The sequence below is a fragment of the Oncorhynchus mykiss genome, chromosome 2, assembly GCF_013265735.2.
Source record: "Oncorhynchus mykiss isolate Arlee chromosome 2, USDA_OmykA_1.1, whole genome shotgun sequence".
NCBI lineage: Eukaryota > Metazoa > Chordata > Actinopteri > Salmoniformes > Salmonidae > Oncorhynchus > Oncorhynchus mykiss.
Genome location: NC_048566.1, coordinates 37,770,743 through 37,790,514, shown reverse-complemented (window position 1 = coordinate 37,790,514; position 19,772 = coordinate 37,770,743). Strand labels below are relative to the sequence as shown.

Sequence of the window (19,772 nt, the reverse complement as noted above, 5' to 3'; positions counted from 1 at the left end):
TCAAAATACATATTGTGAACTAATTGTATTCAGATCTTTCTGACCACATCCGGAGGTAGTCAGGCATGCATTGAATTTTTTGTATCTTTTTTTAAACCTTTATTCAACTAGGCAAGTCAGTTATTAAGAACATATTCTTATTTACAATGACGGCCTACACTGCATTGTATCTGGACATTTTACAAGTGTGCAGATCTGGTTGGTCAAACAATTTAACTCATCAATATACTGTAGCAAAAGTTAAAATGATTGACTAAGCATGACATTATTTTGAAACAATAACTCCTAAAAATTATTTATTTAACTAGGCAAGTCAGTTAAGAACAAATTCTTATTTTCAGTGATGGCCTAGGAACAGTCTGCCTTGTTCAGGGGCAGAATAACAGATTTTTTTTTACCTTGTCAGGAATGTGATTTTGCAACCTTTTGGTTACAACTCCAACACTCTAACCACTAGGCTACCTGCCCATGGAAGGACCAGGAAATCTGGTCACAATGCCGAGAGAATGGACAGATACAACATTGTAATAGTCTTTATTATTTTAATAAACCAAACACAATGGTAAATCTAGGCGCAGGTAATATTGCTACAGGTTCAGGGTTGTGTCAAAAATATTTTAGCTATTTTCCCTATCACAATTATTGGCTCACTTAATGGAGTTGGCACGAAAGGGCTAGGTTTTGATGAATTAACAAGTTGTGGGTGTGTCGAGGCTTGGCCCCTCACTGGCCAATCAGAACATGCTCCATGGCGAAATATGTGGTTGCTTGAGGTTGTGTATTTACAGTTTTTTAATGTATTGCCATGGAATCAACTCCAATTCCAATGTTAGTCCGTTATAGTTTGTTAAATTGCTTACATAAACAAAATAATAAACTATAGACCTCTCCTATCTTTGTTAAATAGGCTAACTAGAACCAGTTTGCACATTGTTCTAAGTAATTGCATGGGCTCAATCTCATTCACACTGATATAGGGGCTAGGCCTACTGTAAACTGCATTATGGCTGAGCATGGACATGCCAAATATTGTCAATAGGCAAGATAAAATTCATTACTGATGCCTAAAAAGAGAACAAATAATTTTAATCAAATTCTAATCAAAACTAAACTAATTGTTTTAAATAGGAAAATGGTATATTTGAATCAATGTCATTGTTTCAACGTCATAGCTTGAGTAAAATAACATACAGTACCAGTCAAAAGTTTGGACACACCTACTAATTCAAGGGTTTTGTCTTTATTTTTACTATTTTCTAAATTGTAGAATTATAGTGAAACATCAAAACACACATGGAATCATGTAGTAAGCAAAAAAGTGTTAAACAAATCTAAATATATTTTAGTTTCGAGGTTCCATATTAGCCACCCTTTGCCTCGATGACAACTTTGCACACTCTTGGCATTCTCTCAACCAGCTTCACCTAGAATGCATTTCAATTAACAGGTATGCATTGTTAAAAGTTCATTTGTGGACTTTCTTTACTTCTTAATGAGTTTTAGCCAAATCAGTTGTGTTGTGACAAGGTAGGGTTGGTATACAGAAGATATTATGGCAAGAACAGTTCAAATAATCAAAGAGAAACAACAGTCCAGTCCGTAATTGCTTTAAGACATGAAGGTCAGTCAATCCAGATTTGTTTAAACTGCTACCGGGCTGCCCTCAGGCGAGTCTTGTGAGGCTTGTTTTTTTTGGGATGTCTCGTGGACTGACAAATACCGCTGCACTGTAGCTCGGCCACCTTCCACCACAGATGTCTCTAGCTTTAAAAGACGGATTTCGATTGGGATTGTTTTGGTATGCCAAATAGTTTTCCACAGGGCCACAGAAATTGACTCAAGACGGTTAAAGGAGCAGGACATTTTGGAACTAATTGAGAACATCAGTGTTATTGATCTTAGCACATATTGAAGGTTTAAAGATGCACTATGCAGAAATCTCTCCTCCATTTCCTGTTTGCTGAAATTGTAATAGTTTGCCTAATTTGAGTTTGTGACAAAACAAGTAAGTATAGTGCAGAAAATCATTGCACCATCTAAATATATTTTCCATATCCAGAAATATTGTATTTTCAGCTGTTTGAAGCTGGTGTTCAAAACCGAAAGTTCAAAACAAAATTTAAGCAAGGAAGCATAAAAATAGTGCACATAGAACAGATCTACCGCTTATAAGAATTGCTTTCAATGAGAATGACAGATCTATGACTCATATTTCTATGTGGATTTGTTTACATATTAAGTTACATAATGCATTCCCTACAAAAAATGTGTATATTAATGAACCCCAGCGTCAATCTAAGTAGCATAATAAAGAAATTAAATCAAAATCTGTCAGTTTAAACTAGATATGTTTGCATTGAATGCGTTTCAATCCAACACATACGCGTGTGGCTGCCTTACCCATCTGTGGTAAAAGGTGGCCGAGCTACAGTGGTGTATGTCAGACCCTGAGACATCCCAAATATCGGTCTTCTCACAAAAATGTCTGTAGCATCCAAACAGTTTGGCCTACAAACTAATATGATCACTCTATGGAAAGATGAGACTCTCATGAACACAATGGTCTTGCAGTTCCAGTTTAAAAAAATACGTTTTGTGCCTGCCCAATAAAAGGGGTTAAATAGGTATCCCCTAGAATTTTAAGAAATTGGCTATAGTAGTAATGGCCAAATTCAATCTAAAGGGGTCCAGAAATGTAAGAGCTATATAAGAAAGCTTAGGAAATAATTTTTTATTTATTTCTTTACACATATTTAACCCCATTTTCTGGATTAGGCACCTTTGTATTTCCATTCTATTTCTTAACTGGTACCGATCAACTTCAGACGAGGTCCGTGATACTTGTCGCAGAGCAAAATAGAGGCAACGTCTTGTTCGTGAAAGTCTCATCTTTCCATAGAGACAGACACTTCAAAACCTTATTCCTTATGATTCATTTTTTTACTGTCTTTTTTTGCCATTTATGAATGAATTATCAATTAGTTTCTATGAGCTATAGTAGTAAAGGCCCCCCCAACGTCTTGGACATTTAGAGGTTAACGAGAGATCACCTCAAGATAGAACTGGGGCTAACATAGACCCACGCATCAGACTTTGCCATATAATCCACCCACCCACCCACCCCATCCCTGTCCCCATCACTATCCAACGGTCCCTGTCCAGGATTGTTTCATTATTACATTAAACAGAACCCTGCTAGTGCCAGGGGTGAAAAGGTGACGTTGACACAGTGTGTGTGGTTAGGTTCTTCTCGTCACTGACAGGAATAGGTATCTCAGTTTGGCCCGTTATCAAACACATGCTGACCCAAAGATAGGATCTACCCAGGGATGCAAGATTTCCAGGTGGATGTTTCTCGATAGGTCTTGTACTATGCATCTGTAGGCCTTACAAAAGTATTTTACCACGTGTGTGTGTGTGTATGTGTGTGTGTGTGTGTGTGTGTGTGTGTGTGTGTGTGTGTGTGTGTGTGTGTGTGTGTGTATTCCACATCTGTTGCTATGGGGTAATTATGTTAGGGACAATACAGGATGGTTCACAATAATTGTTTTTCCAAAATAATAGTAAGAAATGTACGTTTTCTAATGCCAATCCTGGTTATAGGTAACAATCCTTCGTATGAACTGCCTACATTTTAAAAATATTTTTGTTTTTATTTTTTTTCTCCCCAATTTCGTGGTATCCAATTGTTAGTAGCTACTATCTTGTCTCATCGCTACAACTCCTGTACGGGCTCGGGAGCGGCGAAGGTTGAAAGTCATGCGTCCTCCGATACACAACCCAACCAATCCGCACTGCTTCTTAACACAGCGCGCATCCAACCCGGAAGCCAGCCACACCAATGTGTCGGAGGAAACACCGTGCACCTGGCAACCTTTGTTTAGCGCGCACTGCGCCCGGCCTGCCACAGGAGTCGCTGGTGCGTGATGAGACAAGGATATCCCTACCGGCCAAGCCCTCCCTAACCCGGACGACGCTAGGCCAATTGTGCATCGCCCCATGGACCTCCCGGTCGCGGCCGGTTATGACAGAGCCTGGGCGCGAAACCAGAGTCTGTGGTGGCATTGTCTCATCGCACCGGTGACTCCTGTGGCGGGCCAGGCGCAGTGTGCGCTAACCAAGGTCGCCAGGTGCACGGTGTTTCCTCTGACACATTGGTGCAGCTGGCTTCTGTGTTAAGCCGCAGTGCGGCTTGGTTGGGTTGTGTATCGGAGGACGCATGCCTTTCAACCTTCGTCTCTCCCGAGTCCGTACAGGAGTTGTAGGGATGAGATAAGATAGTAGCTACTAAAACAATTGGATACCACGAAAAAGGGGTAACATTTAAAAAATATATAAGTATATATAATCATTTATCAAGGTTACAACCAATACAATATTATATTATTATGGAGGGAGATTATAATACGGTTTTAAATACTTCAATTGTCCTTAAAGAAAATCACACTACAAACTATCACCCATTTAAGAAAATCACGAATATCATAGATATATTGGAACTAGTTGATATATGGAGGATTAAATATCCTGACCTGCTGAGATATACATGGGGAGGCTCAATATAGCTAGTCTTATTGATAACTTTCTTATGTCAGTCTCGATGGCACCAAAAGTTTAAAAAGTGTTGATAGTGGACAGAATGCGGTCGTCGGACCATCAAATAATTGGCATATACATTACTTTTACAGAATGTCCACGTGGGCAAGGATGTTGTAAAAAATAAATTGGATGGCAACTTGATTTTAAACAGGACAGAATATTTTATAACTGACGTTTTCCGACATAACGAACTGTAGGTATAGCAGATCCACTTATTGTATGGGCCATTTTTTTTTTTTTTTTTTAACTCTGTTTATTAAGTTTTGAACATACACACATACAGACAAGACAAAGCAATATAAATAATATACTCAACTAGAAAAAAAAAAAAAAATACAAATAAAAATACAAATAAAAAAATAGCTTTAAAGATACCATACTTTAGACAAGTTAAACACACCGGGCAGAAGGCTACAGAGGTTAAAGGGCAATCTATAGTACAGGGACAGGGCAAACATCTCACCATTGTTCCTGTAAACAGTCAAGGGATAAGGGTGGAGAAATGCAACCACTCAACAGAGAGTCATGGCCACAGACCGACCATCCACTGGACAAAAAAAAAGTTGACAATGCTTTAAAATAAAACAAATAAAATGATTATTCATGTAGGCGTGAACAAAATGTAAAAATAACTGGGAAAAACAAGCTCACACTTCAGTCTCTGCCTGGGCAAGATGAACAAGGCATCTGCGGACCACAATCAATAAGCACATGGATCACATGAATCCCCCCCCAGCAAAAACACAGAGAGAGACTCCCCCAACCCTTAAGTCACAGACTTATTTTAGTATTAATTGGAATGCCATCAGAGGATGGACTGTTTAAAGTAAGACCGGAATGGAGACCAAGCCTCATCAAACAGTTTGGGGTTCCCACGTGAATTGAATTGAATTTTTTCTAGTTTCAGAGAGCACAACACATCCCTCACCCAATATTTATAAGATGGGGGAGCTGCCATCTTCCAGTTCTGTAGTATTAGCCGTCTAGCTAAAAGAGTTGTATAAGCAACAGTGTCCGACTGGATTCTTGATAGGGGGGTACCCATGGGCAGTACTCCAAAAAGGGCTGTAAGGGGAGACGGATCTATAACAGTGTCATATATATCAGAGAAACATTTAAATATTAATTCCCAGAAACCTGACAGTTTATGCCAGCCCCAAAACATATGCAACAGTGTGGCTGGTTCCACCTTACATCTGACACAGGTAGGATCAAAATCAGAGAATATTCTTCCAAGTTTGGCCCCCGACCAGTGGATACGGTGAACCACCTTGAATTGAATGAGGCTGTGTCTAGTGCTAAAAGAGGACGAGTGCACCCTGTGCAGCACAGATTCCCAGGCGTCTTCCCCAAGTTCCTCCCCCAAATCCTTTTCCCATCGAGTCTTTAAAGGCACCAAAGAAGGGTTCTGTAAGTCATGAATGATTGCATATACATCTGAAATTGCGCCCCTAGGAAGCTTGTTCAGCTCCAAGATGCTCTCTATAGCTGTATTCGCAGGCCTATTGGGAAATCCAGGTGTATTAGCCCTGACAAAGTTTCTAGTCTGGAGATAGCGGAAAAAGTGGGATTGGGGGAGATTGAACTTTTCCTGCAGCTGAGAAAAAGAGGCAAATGTACCATCAAAGAATAATTGGGCTAGCGAGGAAAGGCCTAGTGAGTGCCAAATGCCAAAAGCCCCATCATTCAAAGATGGAGGAAATAAAATGTTCTGATTGATTGGGCCTGATAGAGAAAAGCCTCGGAGGTTAAAGGCTAAACGGAACTGATTCCAAATTTTAAGAGACTGCTTTACAATTGGGTTGGTATGGGCCATTTTTTAATGTGCCTTTAGAGGCCATGAAATTCACTACTCATCTTTTAAACAAAAGCAATTTAGGTCAAAATAATTCAAAATTACAAAGGAAATAGAGGGACTAACAGTACAGATAGATAGCAATAAAAACTGTACCACAGAGACACAGAATACGTTAGAGGAAAAACAAAAATAAATGGAGGTACTTACTCAAGAAAGATCAAATGTAAAATATTATAAAAAATAAAGCAAACTGGATGGAATGTGGGGGAAAATGCACCAAATTATGTTTTAATCTTCAACATAGAAATGCGACCAACATTTTTTCCTATTAATAATGCAAAATCAGCAGAATATACCGTATCTATTGTGAAACATCACAGCACAGTTGAAAAATATATGGCATATAGGACAAAAAAATGCATGGTGTTCAGAGATAGATGGGAGGGTTTAACTGAAACTGAAGGGTGTGAATCACAATTACAAGATAACTAATGTTACCCGGGCGCTAGCTCAGGACAGACGGGAGGGAGCAAAGTACACCGGCCTATCCGGTGCCTCCATTTAGGAATGTGTTATTCAATTAGATTCTATGGGCTATAGTAGTAAAGTCCCCCCCACCCCCCAACGGCTTGGACTTTTAGAGGTTAACGAGATACCACCTCAAGATAGAACTGGGGCTAACATAGGCTCAACATAGGCCATTCACGTTTTTGGGTCTTGATTTGAAACGTGCCTTCTAAAGGCTGTAACATTGGCAAACATGGAGTCCAACTAATATAGACTGACATTTAAATGGGTATACTTCGTGAAATAATAACCTGCCCAGGGACTGTGGTTGAAAATGAGCTGGCTGGCTGAATCCAGCACTTTTACTGAAACGTTGATTAATGTGCAATGACCCTGTAAAAATAAAATAAACTCAACTCCACAATGGGTTTCAGGCTACTAACACACCATGTATTTGCAAAAATGTTTTCACCTTGTCATTATGGGGTATTGTGTTCAGATGGGTGAGATTTATTTCTTTTTTAATCCATTTTGAATTCAGTTTGTAATGCAACAAAACGTGGAATAAGTCAAGGGGTATGAATACTTTCTGAAGGCACAGTAGTTAATTATAGTAGCCTTGGTGAGTAACCCCCACTCATCAGACTTTGCCATATAAGTATTCCAGGTGGATGTTTCTCTATAGGTCTTGTGCTATGCATCTGTAGGCCTTACAAAAATCTGCAACCACTTGACTGTGCAGATAATGACGTAAACATGGCAGTTGGTGTTCAGTAAATAGGTACATTGTTTCGGATTGTTTCAGCTAATTGTTCAACGTTAGTTAATTGCAAGCACTTTCATAGCAAAGCCATGGTAACAAGATTATTTGAGAAATACATCATTATAGTACTGACTGAGGGTGTGTGTGTGTGTGTGTGTGTGTGTGTGTGTGTGTGTGTGTGTGTGTGTGTGTGTGTGTGTGTGTATGTGTGTGTGTGTGTGTGTGTGTATGCACCGAGCTCTCCTTGGCATTTAGGGTGTTTCTGTTGTTTTGACAGTGACTGTATCATGCATGACCAGTTCACTTGTCTTGATACCAGATCTGAACTAATGGAGTTAGTTAGCTTCGGCTTTGATAATAGCAAATCCATGTTCATTTGCTGATTAATAATCAAACTTTTTTTGCCGTTTTGTATTATTAAGTTGTTTGTTTCAGTGGTTAAATATAAATCACAGTAGTTCCACAGGTCCAGTACATTTCCAGCCTGTATTTCTCTCTGACAGATTTTGAGCTGTTTGTTTTGCTTAACAGTGGACTTTCCAACTACTCTTATCAAGCCGGCTGGTTTCCCAACTCTACTGCTGGGAAGTAACGCACCCCACGGGGGATTCACCCCTGAAACTACTCCCACAGAATGAACTAACTCTAGAAGGACAAAAGCCAGGGTTGGAGAGGGAAGGCACCATTACAGACCCAGAATCAGCAGGGGAGATGTGGGTCGGCAACTTGCTGTATCTGGCCGCTCTGGCTGTAGCCCTCTCCTTACCTACCTTATCTGATGGAGCTGCACTACTAGTGTTGTCAGCTCCTAACCTGCTGCGTGTGGGCAGTAATGAGAACATCTTTGTGGAGTCTCAGGACCATGCAGGAGGTCCCCTGAATGTTAAGATCATGGTGAAGAACCACCCTACGCAGAGCAAAGAGCTAGCCTCTAAATCAGTGGTTCTGGATCAAGCAAACAACTTCCAGGCTATGACACAACTGGTCATTCCAGAGGGGGACCACTTTGTGGATGACCCCAAGCAGAAGCAGTATGTGGTCCTGCAGGCCCAGTTCCCTGACCGCCTCCTGGAGAAGGTTGTTCTGGTCTCCTTCCAGTCTGGATACATCTTCGTCCAGACTGACAAGTCCATTTACACTCCGGCAAGCACCGTCTACTATAGAGTGTTCTCTATGACTCCTGGCCTGGAGCCTCTGACCAGGGAGATATTTGAGGACCAGGAGGTCGCCAAGAACAAAGAGATCGCAGTCTCTGTGGAGATCATGACTCCTGAGAACATCACCATCTTCAGGGATATCGTCAACCCAGACAAGGGAGTCAAATCTGGACGGTTCAAACTCCCTGACATCGTCAGTTTCGGGACATGGCATGTAGTCACAAGGTTCCAGAGCACTCCTCAAAATACCTTCTCATCTGACTTTGAGGTCAAGGATTATGTTCTGCCCAGCTTCGAGGTTAGTCTGACCCCAGCTAAAGCCTTCTTCTACGTCGATGACAATGACCTGACTGTTGACATCACTGCCAGGTATCTACACGGTAAGGAAGTGACAGGGACAGGCTATGTGGTGTTTGGTTTCATCACAACAGAGAGCGAGAAAAATATCTTCCCTGCCTCTCTGCAGAGAGTAGGGATCAAAGAAGGTAAAGGAGTGGCTTGTCTGAAGAAGGAACACATCACACAGACTTTCCCCAACATCCATGATCTGGTCAAACAGTCCATCTTTGTATCAGTCAGCGTGTTAACAGAGGGTGGGGGTGAAATGGTAGAGGCAGAGAAGAGAGGGATCCATATTGTCACTTCGTCATACACCATCCTCTTCAAGAGGACGCCCAAATACTTCAAACCTGGCATGCCCTTTGACGTCTCTGTTTACATTACGAATCCTGACAACTCTCCAGCAAGTGGAGTGGCGATTGAGGTGACTCCAGATAATGCTAAAGGGGTGACCAGGGCCAACGGTTTTGCAAAAATATCACTTAACCCTGTGGCATCAGCCAGAGAGCTGGCAATCACTGTGAAGACCAAGGACCCGGCGATCCAACACAACAGACAGGCGGAGGCCACCATGAAGGCTCTCCCCTACAGAACTTCCACTGGGAACTTTCTCCATGTTGGGGTTTGTTCTAATGAGTTGAAGATTGGAGACCCCATTAAGATCAATCTGAACCTGGGATCCACCCCCATACAAATCCATGACATTACATACATGTTCCTGAGCAGAGGTCAGCTGGTGAAAGTGGGCCGATTTAAAAGACAGGGCAACGCGCTGGTGACACTGTCAGTGCCTGTCTCCAAGGAGCTGCTTCCGTCGTTCCGCATCGTAGCGTACTACCATGTGGGAGCAGCTGACCTGGTGGCAGACTCTGTCTGGGTTGACATCAAGGTCTCCTGCATCGGCTCACTGAAAGTCACATCGACCAGGCCCAAGGCATCCTATGAGCCTCATAAGGCTTTCAGTCTAACCATCACTGGAGACCCGGGAGCTAAAGTAGGACTGGTGGCTGTAGACAAGGGAGTCTACGTTCTCAACAGCAAACACCGTCTCACACAGACCAAGATCTGGGACACCATAGAGAAGCATGATACAGGCTGTACAGCTGGAGGGGGAGCAGACAATATGGGGGTGTTCTACGATGCTGGTCTGGTATTTGAGACCAACACTGCTAAAGGGACTGGGATCAGAACAGACCCCAGCTGTCCTGTTAGTTCTAGGCGGAGACGAGCAGTGACCATCAGTGACATCATCACTAGTATGGCCAGTAAGTACAATGGTCTGGCCAAGGAGTGTTGTGTGGACGGGATGAGGGACAACACCATGGGATATACCTGTGACAGACGGGCCCAGTACATCACAGATAAAGACGTCTGCGTCCAAGCCTTCCTTGTCTGTTGCACTGAGATGGCCTCCAAGAAGATAGAATCCAAACAGGATGCACTGCTGCTCTCACGCAGTGAGGAGGATGATGATGATGCGTACATGCGGTCTGAAGACATTGTGTCTCGTTGTCAGATCCCTCAGAGCTGGATGTGGGAGGAGATCAATCTTCCTGAATGCCCTGCCCAAGACAAGAACTGCGAGTCCACATCTGTAATAAGGAACATCTTCCGAAAGGATTCCATCACCACCTGGCAAATAACAGCCATTAGCCTGTCTAAAACTCATGGTATCTGTGTGGCAGATTCGTTTGAGATGATAGTTCTAAAGAAGTTCTTCATCGACCTCAAGCTACCCTACTCAGCCGTCCGCAATGAACAGCTGGAGGTCAAAGCAATCCTCCACAACAACAGCGAAGACCCCATCACTGTGTGTGTGGAGCTGATGGAGAATGACGAGGTGTGCAGCTCGGCAAGCAAGAAGGGTAAGTACAGGCAGGAAGTGAACATGGACGCCATGTCCACCCGGGTTGTCCCCTATGTCATCATCCCTATGAAACTGGGCATGTACTCCATTGAGGTCAAGGCATCTGTGAAAAACTCTGACAGCAATGACGAGGTGAAGAGGGATCTGCGTGTTGTGGCTGAGGGAGTACTGGTCAAGAAGGAAACCAACGTACTCCTGAACCCGGCTAAACATGGTGGTGAGCAGACGTCACACATACCCAGTGAAGTTCCCCGGAACCAGGTGCCAAACTCTGATGCTTACACACTGATCAGTCTGACTGGTGGAGAGCAGACCAGTGTGCTGGTGGAGCAGGCCATCAGTGGAGACTCTCTGGGCAGTCTGATAGTTCAGCCAGTCGGATCTGGGGAACAGAACATGATCTACATGACCCTGCCTGTCATTGCTACACACTACCTAGACAACACCAAAAAGTGGGAGGATATTGGCCTGGACAGACGGAACACAGCCATCAAGTATATCAACATTGGTTACCAACGTGAGCTGGCCTACCGTAAAGAAGATGGCTCCTACGCTGCCTGGGTCAGCAGACAGAGCAGCACCTGGCTGACAGCATACGTGGTGAAGGTGTTTGCCATGTCCAGTACATTAATCAGTGTTCAGGAAAATGTGCTCTGTACTGCTGTCAAGTGGCTGATCCTGAGCACACAACAGCCAGATGGCATCTTCAATGAGTTTGCTCCTGTCGTTCACGCAGAGATAATGAGTAACATGATGGGATCGGACAATGACGCCTCCATGACAGCTTTTGTTCTCATCGCCATGCAGGAAGCACACTCACTGTGTGAGCAGTATGTCAACAGCCTACAAGACAGTATGGCTAAAGCAGTAGCGTACCTCGAGAAGCGTCTGCCCCACCTGACGAACCCATATGCTGTAGCTATGACCTCCTATGCTCTGGCCAATGCAGGGAAACTAAACAAGGAGACCCTATTGAAGTTCGCCTCTCCACAGCTGGACCACTGGCCAGTCCCTGGTGTTCACCAGTACACGCTGGAGGCCACGTCGTACGCCCTGCTTGCCCTGGTCAAGGTGAAGGCCTTCGAAGAGGCCGGCCCCATAGTCAGGTGGCTCAACAAGCAGAAGAAGGTGGGAGGGGGATACGGATCCACACAGTCCACCATCATGGTGTTCCAGGCTGTGGCTGAGTATTGGAGCCACGTGAAGGACCTGAAAGACTTTCACTTGAACATCAACCTAGAGGTGGCCGGCAGGGCATCAGTCACCAAGTGGTCCATCAACAACAAGAACCAGTTCCACACTCGTACAGACAAGGTCAACTCCATAGACAAGGACTTGACTGTAAAAGCCTCAGGAAATGGTGAGGCGACCTTGTCGGTGGTGACACTGTACTATGCCCTGCCAGAGGAAAAGGACAGTGACTGTGAAAGCTTTGACCTCTCTGTCACCCTCACTAAGATGGACAAAACAAGTCACGAGGACGCCAAGGAGTCATTTATGCTCAATATTGAGGTGTTGTACCGTAACTCAGAGAGAGATGCGACCATGTCTATTCTGGACATCAGCTTGCTGACCGGCTTCATTGTGGACACAGACGATCTGAATCAGTTGTCCAAGGGGAGGGAGCGCTACATAGAGAAGTTTGAGATGTCCAAAGTTCTGTCTGAAAGAGGATCTCTCATCCTATATCTGAACAAGGTGTCTCATAAGTTAGAAGAGAAAATATCCTTTAAGATCCACAGAGTACAGGAAGTGGGAGTTCTTCAGCCAGCTGCCGTCTCTGTATATGAATACTACAACCAGAAGAACTGTGTGAAGTTCTACCACCCACAGAGGGAAGGCGGTACTCTGAGCAGACTGTCTCTTGGAGATGTGTGCACGTGTGCGGAAGAAAGCTGCAGTATGCAGAAGAAAGATGAGCCAGATGTCAACCGCAGCACTACGGTGGTGTCCTAGGAGAACAGACATGGAAAGAGTACTGGCCCTCACAACAAGAGTGCACATCCAGAAACTACAGAGAAGTCTGTCTGGGCATTGATGAGTTCATCAACCAGATCACAACCTTCGGCTGCCCAGTTTAGTTTCTCTTCTTGCTTTGTTAAATGTACATTTTTGTAACATTGCAATCCAGGTTGCATGCCCTGTCATAACTCATTGTAACCTATAGAGTGAATAGAGATGAGTTCGCCCACTTGGAATATATTCTGTTAGAAATTGACCAGTAAATGATGTACACCGTGTATAACAAAAAATATATATCTTTAAAGTTAAAATATGATGATAACGACTGCAAATGGCACACTTATACATTTAAGTGTATATCGTCATTGATTACAATGACATAGTCACATTTCCATGGCTTTATTTTTGCACTAAAATGACCCTGCCTGCTGTAATAGCATGAAATAAAGCATGAAAAAAACGTATTGTCTCTTTCCTTTGTGTGCGTATCACCAGTCATTGTGGGGATCTAATTGTTTATTTTAAACACCAAAAAGAGACATTTAAGTTTAAGGTTGAGTGGGATGGTAACTATTTCTGTTCACTATTTGAGCACCAAAATGTCCAAATATCTCATTCCTGTCCATATGGCAAGTCAGTCAGAGTACTATATATCTTTCAGCACTTCATCATTGTTTTTACCAAATGCGATCAGGATTTGCAAACATTTTCTCCTGCCCCATGTGGCACTAAGCAAATAAGATGTACTGTATACAAATCAGTCAGGGTAATAGACACTTTCATCACTACTTTTACCGATGTGGAAACTTGTTTATAGAAAGAAACAAGATCATTTATAATCAGGGGTTAATTTATTATGAGCAAGGTTTTGACATTAGGGGTGAAACAAAGGACACTGACCCTTACCAGGAGGAAGTGTGTCTCCGTCATTGAGCTTTTGTTTTACAGACATGTCATCATGGGAGATATGCAGTATGTATTTTAGCAAACAACAGTTGTAGTGGGATCACACACACACACGTGTGCACGCACACACACACACTGATGCTGAACCTTTCGTCTAAGCCTTGGGGATGACACAGCTGGAGTGGCTCTGAGTGTTTGAAGGACATTTCAGTCTCAATCAGTGAAGATTAAAGACAAAAATATCAATAATCACCCCACATTATCCATAGCCCAACATCCTCACTCTCTTCCTGAACCCAGATGACAAAGTCTTGTGCTAACATGCGTCCTTTGTCGTGATCTTGTCAACATTCTGATTGCGTCCACATTTTTTGACAGGTGTAGACAATCAAAATACATATTGTGAACTAATTGTATTCAGATCTTTCTGAACACATCCGGAGGTAGTCAGGCATGCATTGAATATTTTGTATAATTGTTTTTAACCTTTATTCAACTAGGCAAGTTAGTTATTAAGAACAAATTCTTATTTACAATGACGGCCTACACTGCATTGTATCTGGACATCTTACAAGTGTGCAGATCTGGTTGGTCAAACAATTTAACTCATCAATATACTTTAGCAAAAGTAAAATGATTGACTAAGCATGACATTATTTTGAAACAATATCTTTAATTTATTTAACTGGGCAAGTCAGTTAAGAACAAATTCTTATTTTCAATGACGGCCTAGGAACAGTCTGCCTTGTTCAGGGGCAGAACAACAGTTTTTTTTTTTACCTTGTCAGCTCAGGGATTTGATCTTATAAACTTTCCGTTACAATTCCAACGCTTTAACCACTACGCTACCTGCCCATGGAAGGACCAGGAAATCTGGTCACAATGCCGAGATAATTTTTTTAACAAACCAAACACAATGGTAAATCTAAGCACAGGTAATATTGCTACAGGTTCAGGGTTGTGTCAAAAATATTTTTGCTATTTTCCCTATCATAATTATTGGCTCACTTGCTGGAGTTGGGCTGGGTTTTGATTAATTAAAAAGTTGTGGGTGTGTCGAGGCTTGGCCCCTCACTGGCCAATCAGAACATGCTCCATGGCGAAATATGTGGTTGCTTGAGGTTGTGTATTTACAGTTTTTTATGTATTGCCATGGAATCAACTCCAATTCTAATGTTAGTCATGTTAGTCATGTTAAATAGGCTAACTAGAACCAGTTTGCACATTGTTCTAAGTAATTGCATGGACTCAATCTCATTCACACTGATATAGGGGCTAGGCCTACTGTAAACTGCATTATGGCTGAGCATGGACATGCCAAATATTGTCAATAGGCAAGATAAAATTCATTATTGATGAAGCCTAAAAAGAGAACAAATAATTCTAATCAAAACTAAACTAATTGTTTTAAATAGGAAAATGGTATGTTTGAATCAATGTCATTGTTTCAACGTCATAGCTTGAGTAAAATAACATACAGTACCAGTCAAAAGTTTGGACCCAACTACTATTTCAAGTGTTTTTCTTCATTTTTACTATTATCTACATTTTATAATAATAATGAAACATCAAAACTATTAAATAACACATATGGAATCATGTAGTAAGCAAAAAAGTGTTCAACAAAAGTGTTTGACATTCCATATTAGCCACCCTTTGCCTCGATGACAACTTTGCACACTCTTGGCATTGTCTCAACCAGCTTCACCTAGAACGCATTTCAATTAACAGGTATTTTTATTTTATTTTATCTTTATTTAACTAAGCATGTCAGTTAAGAACAAATTCTAGGAACAGTGGGTTAACTTCCTTGTTCAGGGGCAGAATGACAAATTTTACCTTGTCATCTTTCGGTAACAAGTTCAGTGCTTTAACCACTAGGTTGCCTGCCTTGTTAAAAGTTCATTTGTGGAATTTCTTTCCTTCTTAATGAGTTTGAGCCAATCAGTTGAATCCTACAGACGAAGAACCATATATGTGACAATTTTTCCATTTTAAGATAATCAGTTATTTTTACATTATTAATAATGTGTACCACATTAGGTGTTTTATGGTTGACAAATAATTCACCATACCCATATCTTCCAACAACAATTTATATTTTTTTGTTATTTCAAATAATATTTTTTTTATTGCCATTTAATTTTTAGAATGTGGAAGAACAGTATATCTCCAGTGATGATTTCAGTTTGTGGAAGAACAGTATATGTGACATTTTGCATGACTCTTGTAAGATGTCCTTTTTTAACACCTGATAGGATGTTTTAAGTACTTTCAAGTACAGATGCCCTTCATGTAAATAACTTAAATGCAGTATGTAGTTAATTCATTTGTATGGAGGTTCATTTAAAGGTGGTCTATCAACTTTAGCACTGATGACTATTCTTAAAAGTTGAGTCATGAAATCTTAGTCTCATTTAAAATGAAGCCCTCAATGTGAACATACCATAGAACTACAAAAATAGAATACAATTAAATTAATTAAATCAAAACAAGCACAACTTGTAAATATCAAATATGGATCAATGTGATGTGTCAATATGCATGTCCATTATGCAGGTCCCTAAGGTCAATATTACAAAACGTTCAGAAAACCATTCTCTTTGTGTTTAACACTATGATCAGCAATTATGTTGTGAATTGCGTTAAACCCATGCTAAAGGCAAGACATGTCCTTCTGTACTGAGGTGACAGCAGTAAATAAGTATTAACTGCTTAGAGTTAATGCTAAATGTGGTGACAGAGAGACACTGTATATTGTAATGAATAAAAAAAGGGAATCAAGATCAAATGAATACTCACATACTGTATGTGATGACTTATTTGTTTTTAATTCATTCAGATTAAAAAAGGTCCAAATGATCACACACAAAATAATTCTCAACAGAACACATTGTACATAACATTTTCTACACTAGGAACAACATCTTAAAATTAAATTCATTCAATATATTGTGCTGGTTCAAATCATACACAAATTGACTCACATAGAAAACACCTACGATACATTTAATTTCCTACAATAGGGGTGACATGTCTTCTGAAATGTATACAGATTCAACATACTATACAGGGGATCATAAACTCACAGAAAAAAACGGAAAATTATGTAGCTTGGTTTAACAACAAATTATTCACTCTGCAGTGATTCATAAAAAGAGCGTGCAGCAGCTGGCAAGTCGTTGAGCATGGTCATCAGATCTTGGTACTTGTTTTTTTTGATGGGCAGAGGACTCTCATGTGCTCTAGGGTAGTGGCTTGCAAAATAGGGAGGTTGAGGTGTAGCTCCTCCTTTTGGTTTGGAGATCAGCCACGACTTCCATCCCTCAAATAGACTGGCTCTGTTTGGCGTACAGATTCCAAGGATCCTCAACTGAAATTAGAACAGAAACATTCTACGTTTCTGACATCAATAACAACTTTCACAGTCAAGCATTAGGATATTTTATTGTTAGAACAACATGTTGCATGTTGATGGGATGTTAGTAAACTATTCTCTGTGCAATACCTGTGACTTTTAACCACCTCACTGAGGTGATCTGTAGTCCAGCTGGTCGCTTGAGGACAGAATCTGGGAGGTGCCTGAAGTCTTCACATTGCATCCTCATCACCTTGAATGGTTTTGCTTTATCTCTTTTTTTTTTTTAAATGTCACATATATGGTTCTTCGTCTGTAGGATTCAGTTGTGTTGTGACAAGATAGGGTTGGATACAGAAGATAGCCCACAAAGGTCTCCGCCACGGCACAACCCAAGGGGGGGCGTCAACCCAGACAGGAAGATCACATCAGTGACTCAACCCACTCAAGTGACACACCCCTCTTAGGGACGGCATGGAAGAGCACCAGTAAGCCAGTGACTCAGCCCCTGTAATAGGGTTAGAGGCAGAGAATCCCAGTGGAAAGAGGGGAACCGGCCAGGCAGAGCCTTTCCTTTCACCTTCACAGTCCTTGGCCAGACTACACTCAATCATATGACCCACTGAAGAGATGAGTCTTCAGTAAAGACTTAAAGGTTGAGACCGAGTTTGCGTCTCTCACATGGGTAGGCAGACCATTCCATAAAAATGGAGCTCTATAGGAGAAAGCTTAGAAATTCTAGGGACAATTAGGAGGCCTGCGTCTTGTGACCGTAGCGTACGTGTAGGTATGTACGGTAGGACCAAATCAGAGAGATAGGTAGGAGCAAGCCCATGTAATGCTCTGTAGGTTAGCAGTAAAACCTTGAAATCAGCCCTTGCCTTGAGAGGAAGCCAGTGTAGAGTAGGCTGCATAGATTTCATGACTAGAAGCTCAAAAGAAGAAAACGTCATTTTTTGTTGTTGTAAATTTGTAAATTTGCTTTCGTAAATGTTAGCAACACCTCCGCCTTTGCAGGATGCACGGGGGATATGGTCACTAGTGTAGCCAGGAGGTGAGGCCTCATTTAACACAGTAAATTCATCAGGCTTAAGCCATGTTTCAGTCAGGCCAGTCACATCAAGATTATGATCTGTGATTAGTTAATTGACTATAATTGCCTTTGAAGTAAGGGATCTAACATTAAATAGCCCTATTTTGAGATGTGAGGTATCACGATCTCTTTCAATAATGACAGGAATGGAGGAGGTCTTTATCCTAGTGAGATTGCTAAGGTGAACACTGCCATGTTTAGTTTTGCCCAACCCAGGTCGAGGCACAGACACGGTCTCAATGGGGATAGCTGAGCTGACCACACTGACTGTGCTAGTGGCATAAAATTGTATTTTATTTGGCAGACTTCACTAAGCTGGCAGGCTGACTAACAGCCTGCTGCTTGGCCTGCACCCTATTTCATTGTGGAGCTAGAGGAGTTAGAGCCCTGTCTATGTTGGTAGATAAGATGAGTGCACCCCTCCAGCTAGGATGGAGTCCGTCACTCCTCAGCAGGTCAGGCTTGGTCCTGTTTGTGGGTGAGTCCCGGAAAGAGGGACAATTATCTACAAATTCTATCTTTTGGGAGGGGCAGAAAACAGTTTTCAACCAGCGATTGAGTTGTGAGACTCTGCTGTAGAGCTCATCACTCCCCCTAACTGGGAGGGGGCCAGAGACAATTACTCGATGCCGACACATCTTTCTAGCTGATTTACACGCTGAAGCTATGTTGGTGACCTCTGACTGTTTCATCCTAACATCATTGGTGCCGACGTGGATAACAATATCCACACAGGAAACTGTTGAGCGTGAAAAACCCAGCAGCGTTGCAGTTCTTGACACAAATTGGTGCGCCTGGCACCTACTATCATACCCCGTTTAAAAGGCACTTAAATCTTTGGTCTTGCCCATTCACCCTCTGAATGGCACACATACACAATCCCTGTTTCAATTGTCTCAAGGCTTAAAAATACTTCTTTAACCTGTCTCCTCCCCTTCATCTATAATGATTTAACAAGTGATATAAGGGATCATAGCTTTCACCTGGATTCACCTCGTCAGTCTATGTCATGGGAAGAGCAGGTGTTCTTAATGTTTTGTATATGAATACAGAATGAAAACAATTTTTACATTTCTATGTGGAATCTTCAACACAATTTCTACGTATACATTGTTCTGATGATTATGTTGGAATTAGATTGATGGAACAACCTGTTAGTCAGGTTAAGTAAATGTATTTAAGTTGAAGTTTATCCCCATTCAATGTTTACAACACCGGTTGAAATGAGATGAAAACAGTACTATTTGATGACTTTTTTTATCCAATGTATTTCCCACACTGATTCCATGTTACAATATGTTGACAAATTACATTGAAATAATGTTGATTCAACCAGTGTGTGCCCAGGGGGGAAGGTCCAGGGGCTCAATCTAATGTGGTTAGGGAGATAGAAGGTACTTCCAGTTTCATTGAAATACTTGGC

General features: G+C 41.7%; 1 protein-coding gene across 1 annotated transcript; it reads left to right on the top strand.

The window, feature by feature from the left end:
• Window positions 1–8,332: 8,332 nt before the first annotated feature.
• Window positions 8,333–13,111, top strand: LOC110489008 (complement C3-like). Its single transcript, XM_021561545.2, has one exon. It carries the CDS (start codon window positions 8,379–8,381, stop codon window positions 12,984–12,986), a length of 4,608 nt encoding a protein of 1,535 aa, XP_021417220.2. The 5' UTR covers window positions 8,333–8,378; the 3' UTR covers window positions 12,987–13,111.
• Window positions 13,112–19,772: the final 6,661 nt, after the last annotated feature.

Coding starts and splice junctions, on each gene's coding strand:
- LOC110489008 (XM_021561545.2), top strand. CDS start 8,379: ATGTGGGTCGGCAACTTGCTGTATCTGGCCGCTCTGGCTGTAGCCCTC.